This window comes from Myxine glutinosa, chromosome 10, assembly GCF_964187855.1.
Source record: "Myxine glutinosa chromosome 10, kmMyxGlut1.1, whole genome shotgun sequence".
Taxonomy (NCBI): Eukaryota; Metazoa; Chordata; class Myxini; order Myxiniformes; family Myxinidae; genus Myxine; species Myxine glutinosa.
Window position 1 is genome coordinate 44,162,964 of NC_136270.1, and position 13,607 is coordinate 44,176,570.

The window sequence follows — 13,607 nt, forward strand, 5'->3', positions numbered from 1 at the left end:
GCACCTGCAACTCATCATAGGTGAGTTCAATTCCAAAGTTAAGGAGAATCACCTGCTTGAAATCTAATTATTTCTAACAACTTCTAAATGGTGCCAATAATATTGTCCAGGTGATTTTAGGATTTCGATGTGGAATAAGCTAAGATTTTTTCAGCTTTTTTTTGTTTTGTTCCACTGCAAATCAAAGAAATACATATTTGGATACCAAAATATTATTTTTATTTCAATCATTTTCTGGAAGAAATGGTGCATTATTTGAAAAAAAAGTGCAACGGTGCCAATATTTTTGGCCACGACTGTAGATCACTGACAAAAAAAATAATCTCAGTTTCACCCATTTTAAATTCAGGCTGTAACACAACAAAATGTGAAAATGTCAAGGAGTCTGACTACTTTCTGAAGGCCCTCCCTGCAGGTTGTCAGTTTGGTACCAAAATGAAATTTCCGCCTCCTGTTCTGTGTTGCTCAATCTTAATTATCAGAATGTGCCAAAGGGTTTTGTGGATCAAAACTACTGAGTCACTAAAATCCCATCATCCTAAGCTTTTATACCGATTCCGATGATCAAACATTTCTTGTCGACACAACGAAAAACAAATGTAAAGTAATGAGTATACTCAAAGTATACGCCAAATACTCAATTGTACCTACCTTGCATGTGACAACTCATGCCGAAGTCCTTCGCCGGCCTGCCGACCCTGTGCCTCGAGGCGCCCGCAACTCTCCGCTAATGTTGACACAGCCGACCTCAGAGTTTGCCGTCCGTGCTGCAGCGCCCCGACTCCTGCCTCAATTGCAGTCAGTTCCTCAACAACACGCGTGAACCGCTCAAAGTTCAGGTATGTGCTGTTAGGCCGCATGCTTGAATGGGATTTCAGTGTGTATTCCTTCAGTCGGCTGGGTTTTAGGTGGCGTTTCTCTTTCTCTCTTTTGCTCTCTGTGCTGAGGACAGGGGAGGCCCGTTTGCTCTGCGACAGTGGTGAACAAGGGGGTTGAAATGCTGGGTTAGTTGGTAGACCTGGTTTCTTTCTCCCGACTCAACAATATCCAAGTACAAGTACATTAACTATGGAATCATTTACACAACACACAGGCACAGGCAAATATATTGAAAAAAAAAAACCACATACACAAACACTAGTTTTCTTCCTCTCCTACGCTTCCTTTCTCAAATTTCCTCTTCTCATTTTACCCCAATACTCACTTTAGCATCTATAATTATGTTATGGCACTGAAAGGGGGACAGCACGATGTGAGAAGAGAAAGGAAAATGTGCAAAAAGTAGAATCACCTTAACTGGAGCACCTACGAACAAAGTAAACTTCCGTGGAAATGCAGGCATTTAATCATTGTGTGCTTATTCAGTATCGCAATGACAATAACCAGTGCTCTCCGTCACCGTGTTATTATTTATCACAAATATGAACTCAATTATCCGACAGCAAGGTACATTTATGCTAATGTGGTACAGCACAGCACTGTGCACGAGGTGCATTCAGTTCTTTCTATGGCCTGATTCATCCCTTTGATAACATGACCACGGCTGTGTTCAGTGCAAAAAAAAGAGGTGAATAAAACCCATGCTGAAATTGGTAAAACTAGGGCATGCCCGTACTATATCTATATCTAAAATTATATCCCCCCCCTCTATTTACATGAAATGGTTTGGTCCAAAGCGAACGGCTTGCGAGTGGTGACAATCCCCCCCCCTCTATTTACATGCAATGGTTTGGTCCAAAGCGAACGGCTTCCGGAGTTTGGTAAAGAAATCGCCATCGCGTGCACAAACGCGCAGGAAAGCGAATGAATCGCAAATTCGTTTTTATTAGTTGTAAAACATAGTTTAACGCCAACATAGTTTGCAAACGTGAAATAAATGAATACGCTCTCAAATGTGCCATCCGAGGCAGAGTGTGTCCGCCACGTTCGGCACACGCGATCGTTCGCTGCTCTCTGATTGGTTGAATCGTTTTTTGGACATAGCTCGGTAAGTAATTGTCCGATTAATATGAAACCTTGAAAAGGCACATCCTCGGGTCCCCAGCAATATACCTGGCAAGTTAAAAGTATATCGGACCCGTGGTTGTCGAGAAACAGCGGTCACAGACAAACGTACAGACAGAGATTACTGGAATTATAGATAGATAAACAGTCGTGGCTAAAAATATTGGTACCCTTGTACTTTTTTCAAATAATGCACCATTTCTTCCTGAAAATTGTTGAAATAAAAAATATTTTGGGATCCACAAATGTATTTCTTTGGTTTGCAGTGGAACAAAACAAAAAAAAACTGAAAAAAATGAGGAAAGCTTAGCTTATTCCACACAGAAATCCTAAAATGGTCAGGACAATATTATTGGCACCTTTTAGAAATTGTAAAAACTAGGGCATGCCCGTACTATATCTATATCTAAAATTATATCCCCCCCCTCTATTTACATGAAATGGTTTGGTCCAAAGCGAACGGCTTGCGAGTACGGTGACAATCCCCCCCCCCCCCCCCCTCTATTTACATGAAATGGTTTGGTCCAAAGCGAACGGCTTGCGGAGTTTGGTAAAGAAATCGCCATAGCGTGCACAAACGCGCAGGAAAGCGAAAGAATCGCAAATTAGTTTTAATTAGTTTTAAAACATAGTTTAACGCCAACATAGCGGCAACATAGTTTGCCAACGTGAAATAAATGAATACGCTCTCAAATGTGCCGTCCGAGGCAGAGTCTGTTCGCCACGTTCGGCACACGTGATAACTCACTGCTCTCTGATTGGTTGAATCGTTTTTTGGACATAGCTCGGTAACTACTTGTCCGATTAATATGAAACCTTGAAAAGGCACATCCTCGGGTCCCCAGCAATATACCTGGCAAGTTTCAAGTATATCGGACCCGTGGTTGTCGAGAAACAGCGGTCACAGACAAACACACAGACGCACACACACACACACACACACACACACACACACACACACACACACACACACACACACACACACACACACACACACACACACACACACACACACACACACACACACACACACACACACACACACACACACACACTACTGGAATTATAGATAGATAATTGGATTTCAAGGAGGTGATTCTCCTTTACTTTGGAAATGAACTCATCTGTGGTGATTTGCAGGTGTGTGCAATATAAAAATCACTCATTCAACCAGTTTGAAAAGAGAAAAGGAGTCATTCTGCTGTTTTGTATCACTGTGTGTACCACAATGAGAATGGAGAAAAGAAAGAAAACCAGAGAATTGTCTGAGGAGGTCAGACACAAGATTGTAGCCAAGAATGGACAACCTCAAGGCTACAAGTCCATCTCCAGGGACCTTGGTATTTCTGTGTCCACCATACGCAATGATATCAGGAAGTTTAAGGCCCGTGGCACTGTAGCCAACCTCCCTGGACGTGGCCGCAAGAGAAAACTTGGTCGAAGATTGCAGCGAAGGATTGTTTGAATGGTGGAGAAAGCTCCTCGATCAACTGCCAAACAGATTCAAGGTGACCTTCAGACACAGGGTACCAAGGTAAAACAGTTTCAACTCACACCATCCATCGCCAACTCAATCAAAGGTGGTTCTATGGTAGGAGACCCAGGAGGACCCCACTGCTGAGAGACAGACATAAGAAGGCCCGACTGTAGTTACCAAAACACACCTGAACAAGCCAAAACCCTTCTGGGAGAATGTCCTGTGGACAGCTGAGAGCAAATTAGAGCTTTTTTTCTGAAGCACATCATCTCCAGGTTTACAAAAAACAAAATGAAGCCTTCAAAGAAAAGAACACCTTCCCTACAGTCAAACATGGAGTAGGTTCAGTGATGTTTTGGGGTTGCTGGGCTGCCTCTGGCACTGCATGCCTTGAATGTGTGCATGGCATCATTAAATCAGGAGATTATCAACTACATTTTCAAGCGCCATGTTCAACCCATTGTCAGAAAGCTGGGTCTCCGTCGAAGGTCATCGGTCTTGCAACAGGACAATGACACCAAACACACTTCAAAAAGCACCCAGGAATGGTTGAAGACAAAACGCCGGAGTGTTCTGAAGTGGCCAGCAATGAGTCCAGATCTAAATCCCATTGAACACCTGTGGGGAGATCTGAAAACAGCAGTTGGGAGAAGCTACCCTTAAAAAAAATTTTTTTTATTATTATTATTATTTTTTGTATACAAGATCGAGGCTCGTGAAAGAGCGAACATTAATCACACAGAAAGACAAACCGACACATAAAACATATAACATCGGGAGCGGTAGACAAGATGGGGAGAGAGGGGGAAGGACACAAACACAACATTTGAGAGCAGGGACCGAGAGACATGGAGACATCGAGAGATCTGAGAGAGGGCGAGGGCTTTGGGGGGGGGGGGCATGGGAAGGGGGCGGTGGGAGAGGTATAAAACATATGGACACTGCCAGGACTTCCAGGAAAGAAGTTGGAATTTCAAACAAGGTGGATCTGGGGTGAATTAGCGGGGGTAGAAAAGATCAAGGTTTTGGATGGGGGAAGATAAGAGATGGTGGTGAACAGCTGTTTTAAAGACCTGGAGGGAGGAGTGGGATTGAAGGGAGTGAAGGAGTTTGTTCCAGAGGCGGGAGAAAAGAGGAATTGAAAGAGTGAAGGTGAGCAGAGAGCCGAGATTTCGGCAGTTTAACCATCAGAGGGTTGCTGGCAGATCTTGTGCGACCTGTAGGAATATTTGGGGGACAGAGCACAGAGAGAGCTGGGGATGCAAGGCCGGAGAGGAGTCGGTAGAAGACAGAAAGACCACCTACCTGCCTGCGGTGAGTGAGTGAAAGGCCCTCAGAGATAGCTTCATCGCGGGAGATTCCAATAATTCTGAAAGCTTTGGTTTCAACAGCGTGAAGCCGAGCTAGGTGTGAGGCAGGAGCACCGGCCCATAGGGGAGAACAGTATTCCATTGAGCTGCGGATGAAAGCCTTGTATGTGGTGAGGAGCTCAGGTGTGCCGAGGAAGGACTTCGCACGACGGAGATGCCCAGCCCGACTGGCTTTGGAGGCCAGCTTGGAAATGTGGTTTTCCCAAGAAAGATCATGGCAGATAGTGAGACCCAAAATCTTGAGCGACAGAACTTCTTGGAGAGGATTGTTGAGAAAGTAGTTGGGAGGGTTGTCCAGTCGATCTTTTCGGAGAGACATAGTAAGAGTGTGAGATTTGTCAGGATTGAAAGACATGTTCCACTTGTTTGACCAGTCTGTGATTTTGTCCAGGTCTTCAGAGAGTGAGGAGGCAGCAGACTGCCGATCTGAGGGAAGAGGAATGGAGCGGCAGAGAGTGGAGTCATCAGCAAAGAGATAGAGAGGATTTTCGAGAGAGTCAGAGAGATCATTGATGAAGACCAGAAAAAGCACGGGGCCCAGAACACTGCCTTGGGGAACTCCAGCCTGAACAGGAAGAGGAGATGAGAGAAACCCATTCAGGGCCACACGTTGACGACGACTAGAGAGGAAGTCCGCCAGCCATGCGTGGAGATTTCCATGGATACCAAAGGAGGAGAGTTTGGTGAGCAGAGCGGGGTGCCAGACCGTGTCGAAGGCACGTGATATGTCGAGGGAGACAGCTCTAATTTCCTGTTTGGCATTGAGGACCTCCATCCATTGTTGAGACAGCAGAAGCAGCATGTCCAGAGTAGAGTGACCTGGTCTGAAACCAAATTGATGATCAGAGATCAAGCCATTGGAGAAGAGGAAAGATTTCATATCCGAAGCAATGATGGATTCCATGACTTTGCTGATAATTGGGAGAAGGCTGATTGGTCTGTAGTTGCTAGGATCTGTTTTTGCACCTTTTTTGTGCAAAGCGGTGATGTTGGCTGATTTCCAAGCAGATGGCAGTTGACCTTGAGCAAAAGAGAGGGTGAAGAGAACAGAGAGAGGGTGAGATAGAGCAGCAGAGCAGGATTTTAGGACCCGTGGGCTGATGCCGTCGGGTCCAGTTGCAGAATCAGAGTCGAGGGTTGACAGAAACTTTTCCACCTTGTCAGGAGGAAAGGACACGGAGTCCAGGAGCAGCAGGGTACGACTGGGTATGGTGGGTACAGAGAGGGATGGGTTTGGGACACAAGATTTAGAGGCAAACACAGAGTTGAGGCATTCAGCTTTTTCACGTGCGGAGTCAGCTGTGTAGCCGTTTGAGGTAAGGGAGGGGATGGAGGGGGAACAAACACCAGAAACGGATTTGACCAGACGCCAGCAGGATTTGGAAGAGGGAGACAGATCAGAGAGTTCGGTCTTGAGAACGGAGAGATATTGTTTCCTGGCTCTCCTGAGGGTGGACACACACTTGTTTCGGGCTTTGTGAAAGGAAATGAGATTTCCTTCCGTTGGATTTGCTTTCCAGGAGACGAAGGCAAGTTGTTTCTGGGCAACAGCCTCACCACAAGATTCCGTGTACCATGGACGGGAGGAAGGGTATGACAACTGAAGACGAGATGGGATAAATCTGTGCATGAGAGAGCAATTTACTTTGGAAGAATTCCCAGGATGAGTTGATGTCAGAGGTGGTAGAGATGGGAGACCAGTCCAGATGATTGATGGCTGCTTGAAGACCGTGCCAGTTGGCCTGAGTGAAATGCCAGACTCGTCGACGCTGAGCAGGCTCCCTGAGGATGGTCAGAGAGATGTCCACTTTAACAAGGACATGATCAGATGATCCGATCGGAGCAGAAGAAGAGCAGCAGACATTTTCAGGGAAGTTAGTCATAACCAAGTCCAGAAGAGAAGATGTTCCGTTGACTGAGATCCGGGTCGGGAAATTGACAGATTGTGTCAGTCCCAGTGAGTCGCAGAAGTCCTTTGCTGAGGAGCCATGGCTGGTGAGAGAGGTACCCACACCCAGCCAACTGGCATGATGACAGTTGAAATCACCACATATGAGGAAGAGAGAGTTGGGATGAGTAGATAGAAGTTGGTCCATATCATCAGACAGCGAGATGTAGATGGAGTCATCACTGTTTGGTGGACGGTACAACACACATATGAACAAGAGGTGGGAGCGAAGGGGAAGCCGTAGCCAGAGGTATTCCTGGGGGTGAGGTGGAGAGAGTGCAGTGCAGGGCGAGTGAGGAAGAGAGTTTTTGATAAAGATAGCAACCCCGCCTCCAGGACGAGGCTCAGGTCTATCATACCGGAGGAGGGAGTAGCCCGGGAGAGATACTATGGAATCAGAGACATCATAAAGGAGGAAAGTTTCTGTTAAGCAGATCACGTCTGGTTTGACAGAAGCAACCTGTATGGAGAGATCAGTTAAGTTTGAACGAAGGCCCCGGATGTTTGAGGTCCATACCGTTAATGAAGAGGAAGGGGGAGCATCAGATACAGAACAGGGGGGAGGAGGGGTAGGGTAAGATGTGGAAGAGGCGGAAGAGGTAGGGAGAGCTGTTGAAGGTGTGTCAGAGATTTCAGAATAGCTCGGAGAAAGGGAAGGATGGGGCGGACAAAAGGTTTGATGGTGATTGGGTGAGCCACAATGAGGTGTTATTTGAGGAGGGGGAAGAGCGAGGCAGAAGGTTGGGGGAGATGGAGGTGAGAGTTTGAAGGGGGAAGAAGCGGGGAGGACGCTTTGAGGAGGGGGAGTGAGAGGGGGGAAATTGAGAAGCAATGAGGGTGGGGAGATTTGAAGGGGAGGGGTGAGGGGGGAGTTTGGGAGGGAAGGGACAAGGGGAGGGATTTGAAAGGGATGGGATATGGGGGAGATTTGGAGGGGAGGGGTGAGGCAGGAGTCTAGGAGGGGAGGGGCGAGGGGGCGTCTTGGCGGGGAGGGGTGAGGGGGTAGTTTAGGAGGGAGGGGGCAAGGGGGGAGATTTGAAAGGGATGGGTGATGGGGAAGATTTGGAGGGGAGGGGTGATGGGGAAGATTTGGAGGGGAGGGGTTATGGGGAAGATTTGGAGGGGAGGGGTGAGATTGGATTTTTGAAAGTGTACGATTTATGGGAAACGAACATTTATTGCAAAATGAGTTTCTTGTGACCTTCGAGTTAAAAATACGTTTAAGGACGCTGGATGGAGGATGGAGTGCAGGAGAGTTTAGGGAATGTAGAACAAAGGCACTATAGGAGATGGATATTTTTTTTGGGATGAATTGATTTGGTGAGCAAGTCGAAAGCAGCCTTTTAAAGAAGAAGAAGAAAAAGGTGTTATAAAATATGACGGAATACATAACTTGAGGGGAAAGTGTAAACATTGAAGGTTAATGAGTGAAAACTATCTGGGGAAATGGGGGAGAAACACGTGGTCGAAGAACGAACGAACGAATAAGAATGAATAAACGAATGAGAACAGAGAAGGAAATGTTTTTTTTTTATTGTTTTTTTTGTTTTTTTTTTAGTTGAGATTTACACAAGGAAGTAGGCTATGGGTGAAAAGACTGGGAATACAGAGAACGAAAGTTATTGGATCACAAAACGACGGACCGCTGAGAGAAAAACAAAGCCTCAAGGTTGTACAGTGCACACTGTACAAGGCCTCAAGACACGACACGAATTAACACGATTTTCAATACAGGTATGAAAGATTTGCACCGAAAAATCTTCGTCGGGACACAATATACGTACAACACCATAAATAAATAGTTTTAACGAAAATACAAATGGGAACAATCACTTAACTTCGATTTCAAATCGTTCGCGACGCGGCAAAGGCCTTGCTCGCGACACGGGAAACAGACGATCAATTTATGAAAGATAAACACCGAGAAACAACCAAAGTTGCACACAATAACTTCACACACCGAAAGATAAATACAGTTTCGACAAAATACAATTGTGAACAGACTTAACTTCGAAAAACGTGGAGACCGTGTGGAGCTTCGAAAATCCCTCCCACCGTCGGAGACCAAATCTGGGAGAACTGGGGCATTTTGCACAAGAAGAGTGGGCCAAACTGCCAGTAGAGAGGTGTAGGAAGCTCATTCATGGTTATAGGAAGTGCTTGACTGCAGTTATTTTGTCCAAAGTCTGTGCTACCAAATATTAAGTCTAGGGTGTCAATAATTTTGTCAATGCCATTTCTTTTTATTTCCTGATTTGGAAGGATCTATTAAGTTCTAAATCAAAAACAAAGGTTCTGTAATATTAATAGTGAAATAAAGATTTGTGGAGACCAAATACTTTTGTCAATTTCAACTTATTTGTAGAGAAAATTGAGAGTTATTTGAGAAAAGTGCAAGGGTGCCAATATTTTTGGCCACGACTGTAAACCAATGTTCAGCTAAACGGGGCAGAGGAGAGATACAAGTTGTGGATGAATGGGAATTGCGTTTACTGGCCCTTTATATCTTTTTTTTTTTTTTTTTTTTTTTTGAACAAACGTCTGCTCAGAGTTTTGGAGGTCGGCGGTTTAAACCCCAGCTGGGACATATCAAAGACTTTAAAAATGGTACTACTTGACGATTCCTTGCTTGACGCTCAGAATTTAAAAGGTTAAGAGCACGGATAATCCCCATAGGTTGGCCTGCATTTGGAGGAGGAAATTTCTCCTTGAGGGAAATGCCCACTGAGTGGAGAGAGAAAAGCGGTGCCATTGTGGTGCTGGTACCCCGAGTGCCCAGGGAAGTTATGGCAAGTCCCCCAAGCTCAGTGACGTTTTGTCCTGTCTAACAGTCTTGTGGCGCATGTGTGTGTGTGTGTGTGTGTGTGTGTGTGTGTGTGTGTGTGTGTGTGTGTGTGTGTGTGTGTGTGTGTGTGTGTGTGTGTGTGTGTGTGTGTGTGTGTAAGGGTTGGGGGAGGGGGGGATGATGGGGGTTGGGAGGTGGGGTAGCTCCACTACGAGCATTAGATCATGCAAAAATCCCACTGTGGGATATTCAAACTCCACACAACATAATGGTAAAGTGGACATGTGTGTGGATTTCATGGGATGATGGTGGAGGAGATGCTTTACCCCATGTTAATGAGCTCAATAGGAAAGGGCTTGAAGATTTTCTCTCAGAATCACGGGCGACCGAGTGTGCCTGCGCCAGACTTCGACACTTGGGATTTTAATTGCCATCAAAAAAAGCAAGTACCTGGAGATTTTACATGTAACCATCCCCAGTAAACCACCCATCCCACCCCACCAAAAAAAACAAAAAAAAACATGTGTGGCCATGAGGGGAAGGACCATCTTCCTCGTGGATAAATGCATCGGTCAGCATCCTCCTCGACGGCTTTTACATTGTATTTGAGAAAAAGAATATCTTGGATCAATCTCATGGTGTTCACTGGTGTCATGTTTTGTATTTCGATTTGCGTTTTATGTTTGTATGTCCATTGTTGTCATTACGAGAAGCTCTGAGCAGAGGCCAATGTGCAGCAAATCGACAAAAATATAGGCAGGATTTCATTGCCGTACGCTATTCGGTGGAAGTGACGAGTCAAACTGAAATAAATAATAAATAATAAAATCTTGCCAATTATAATGATCTCCGGAACGTATCGATTCAAATTATCCGGAATCAAATCAAAACGTATTATCAGCATTTTTTAACATTCAATAAAATCATCATTTGGGTTGCTCAACTAATCACAGCACAAGACAGAAATCAAAATCAGAAAGGATGCAATTAACTTTAAATGGTACATAAGACAGGTAATGGATATTTAACCCGTTGTGCCCAAACTCCAGTACGTCGTGTTCATCATACTGCCCTCCATACACCATTTTCCCAATTATTATTATTTTTATTTTTTTTTGTATACTGAATCGAGGCTCGTGAAAGAGCTAACATTTATTTCACGATATTTCACGATAAGAGCTAACATAAAGAGCAATAATTAATTCGGGATGGGCGGCTTGGTGAGTGTACTCTCGGCCCAAGTCATTGACGGGCCTGCTGGGTGAGCCTGACATTCAGTTAAAGGTGACAGGAATTTGCAACTTGTTCAGGGTGCCTGCGATAACTCGCCTGATCTCCGTGAAAGACAGTGGGATATTTAACGTGCACCAATTAATGCCAGCAGACAGGACGCCACGGTTTTCAGTACATCCGAGGGACGGCACACTTTGTTATGCAACCCCCTGCCTGCAAAGCAACAATGATCGGAGAACAACAGAGTTCCTTGGCTGAGGTGGGAGAACCTGCTGCAAGGACAACAGTCCCTGCAGCACTTCACAAATCTAGGTTTTATGGGAGAGTGGCCAGACGGAAGCCACTCCTGAGAAAAAGGCACATGACAGCACACCTGGAGTTTTGAAAAAAAGGCACGTGAAAGACTCTGAGAGGATGAGGCAAAATCAATAGATTCTGTGGTCTGAAGAGACGAAAATTTAACTCTTTAGCCTAAATGCAAAGCGCTACATTTGGCTGAAACCGAGCACAGCTCATCACCCATCCAACACCATCCCTATCGTGAAGCATGGTGGTGGCAGCATCATGCTTTAGGGATGCTCTTCACCGGCAGGACTGGGTAAGTTGTAAGGCTAGAGGGAACAATGAATGGAGCCAAATATAGTCAAATCCTTGAGGAGAAACTGCTTCAGAATGCAAAAGACCTTAGACTGTGGTGAAGATTTACATTCCAACAAGACAATGACCCCAAGCATTCAGCCAAAGCAACACTGGAATGGCAAAAACGTGAAAGTCCTCGAGTGGCCTAGCCAAAGCGCAGACTTTAATCCCATTGAGAATCTGTTGAAATACGTGAACATTGCTGTTCACCGACGCTCTCAATCCAACTTGACAAAACTTGAGAAAATCTGCAAGGAAGAATGGAAGAAACTCCCCAAATCCAGATGTGCAAAGCTAATCCAGACATACACAAGAAGACTCGAAGCTGTAATCGCTGCCAAAGGTGCTTCGACTAAGTATCGACTCAGGGGTGGAATATATTTGTAAATTAGATATTTCTGTATTTCATCTTCAATAAGTTTGTAAACATTTCTAAAAATATGATTTCACTTTGTCATTATGGGGTATTTTGTGTAGATCGGTGACAAAATTAATCTAATTTAATCCACTTTAAATTCAGGCTGTAACAACAAAATGTGAAAAAGGCAAGGGGTGTGAATACTTTCTGAAGGCGCTATATGTTTGAAGATAAAACGAAAGGTCTCCATGACAGTGTGCAGAGATTTGAATATCAGAGTTCAACTTTAGCCATGGGCAAGCAGGATGATCTAGAGTTCTAGACCTAGACGTATGTATGCACACTCACCTCTGGGGCATCTTTCCCGGGTTTGAATCTCAGCCTAGCTAGAAACTCATCCTGGCGTCTCGCAAACAAGGCGAGCCATCAATGTGCGTGCCTTGGATTGACGTTAAACTGGGCGTCCCATCTGCCGGCATCAGTTGGTAGATGACAAACATCCCACGGTGTCCTTCACAAAAAGCTATCGCCGGCACATTCAGTTCCCTTATTTTACGATTCAAAACCATAATCAAATCCATCCATTCCTGATCTTACACGGTGCTGCAATTGTGATATGCAGCCAAGCAAGTTCCTTCGTAAAGTTTATGCTTTGAGTTTCAACATGTGCATTCTTCGAGGAAGTTATGAAACATAAAACCTCAACAGAAACCTCGAACTACACCACAAACAACTTCATTTCTTTGTGTCCCCAATCTAAGTAATTACAAGAGGCAAAAAATGAAATTTCAGGAAAGAAAATGCAGTCTCTGCCATCACCTTTATCCAAGGGTGTGCCATGGTTTCCTTGATGGACAGCCTTTTTCTGCAATGAGAGAGAATAGTACAAGGTCTTCAAGGTTGAAAAATGGGGTGGAAACATGGTAAATAAGGTGGTGTATAAGACTGCTTCAACAGCACACAACTTCCGGAATTATATTTTAAACGATCTTTAAAATCATTATTTAATTAAAATTGAAGTATAGTATACAGCAATACCCCGTTTTACGCCATTTCAACCTACGTCAAATCCGACTTTACGCCACTCTTCGAGAGTAAATTTCAGTTCAGCGAACGTCATTATGTGTGACTTTACGTCACTCCTACATCACAGTAGGAGGACGTGAAAAAAATTAATTTTTCCTTAAAACTATATTTAAAATAAATAAAACAGTACATAAATTAACAATAAAAGAAGCTAAAAACAATTTAAAATACAATAAAAAGCACATTAAAAATATTTTTAAAATGTACGTACAGTATACTGTACATACGCGTAGCTGCTGGTTCTCATTCAAAACAAAGGCGACGCCATATGCATTTTGTCCTGTGCTGCGGTCGCGTGCTTGCTTTGCCTTTCGCTGGTATTTTTGTGATTATTCCTTTACTGTGTAAAACAACCAACGTAACGTGGCAACGGCGAAACATGATGACGATGCCGGCTCGGACGACCGTCCGTGACAGACGTCACGTCACCGTGCAGAGTGTGCAATGTCCGCGACGAGGTCAGGCCCCATGGCCCATGGCCCATGTGAAACGAATGACCGTGTCATGCCTCGAGCCGGGGTGCCTCGTCGGGCACCTCGACGGCATCCGGCGTCGACGAACCGATCGACGTGTGCATGTGCACATGTGCATGTATTTGCAAATGCCTGCCTGTACGTCGTTGTTTCTGCGTATATCGCATCGTCCAAAAAAAAGAAGCATGCAACTTCGGCCGCTCGAGGAAAGACAGGGCACGCCTACGACTCGGA

At 44.8% G+C, this 13,607-nt stretch overlaps 1 protein-coding gene across 5 annotated transcripts in view; it reads right to left on the reverse strand.

Moving 5' to 3' along the window:
• DAPK3 (death associated protein kinase 3) overlaps positions 1-13,607 on the reverse strand; it is a 76,666-nt gene that overhangs the window by 11,971 nt on the left and 51,088 nt on the right. For all 5 annotated transcript variants that reach the window (XM_078785596.1, XM_068127581.2, XM_068127582.2 and 2 more), the window contains exons 9-10: positions 12,634-12,679; positions 652-968 (exon numbers count right to left, since the gene is read on the reverse strand). In XM_078785596.1, the coding sequence (XP_078641722.1) occupies positions 652-968; positions 12,634-12,679 (363 nt within the window). The remainder of the gene's footprint in view (positions 1-651; positions 969-12,633; positions 12,680-13,607) is intronic.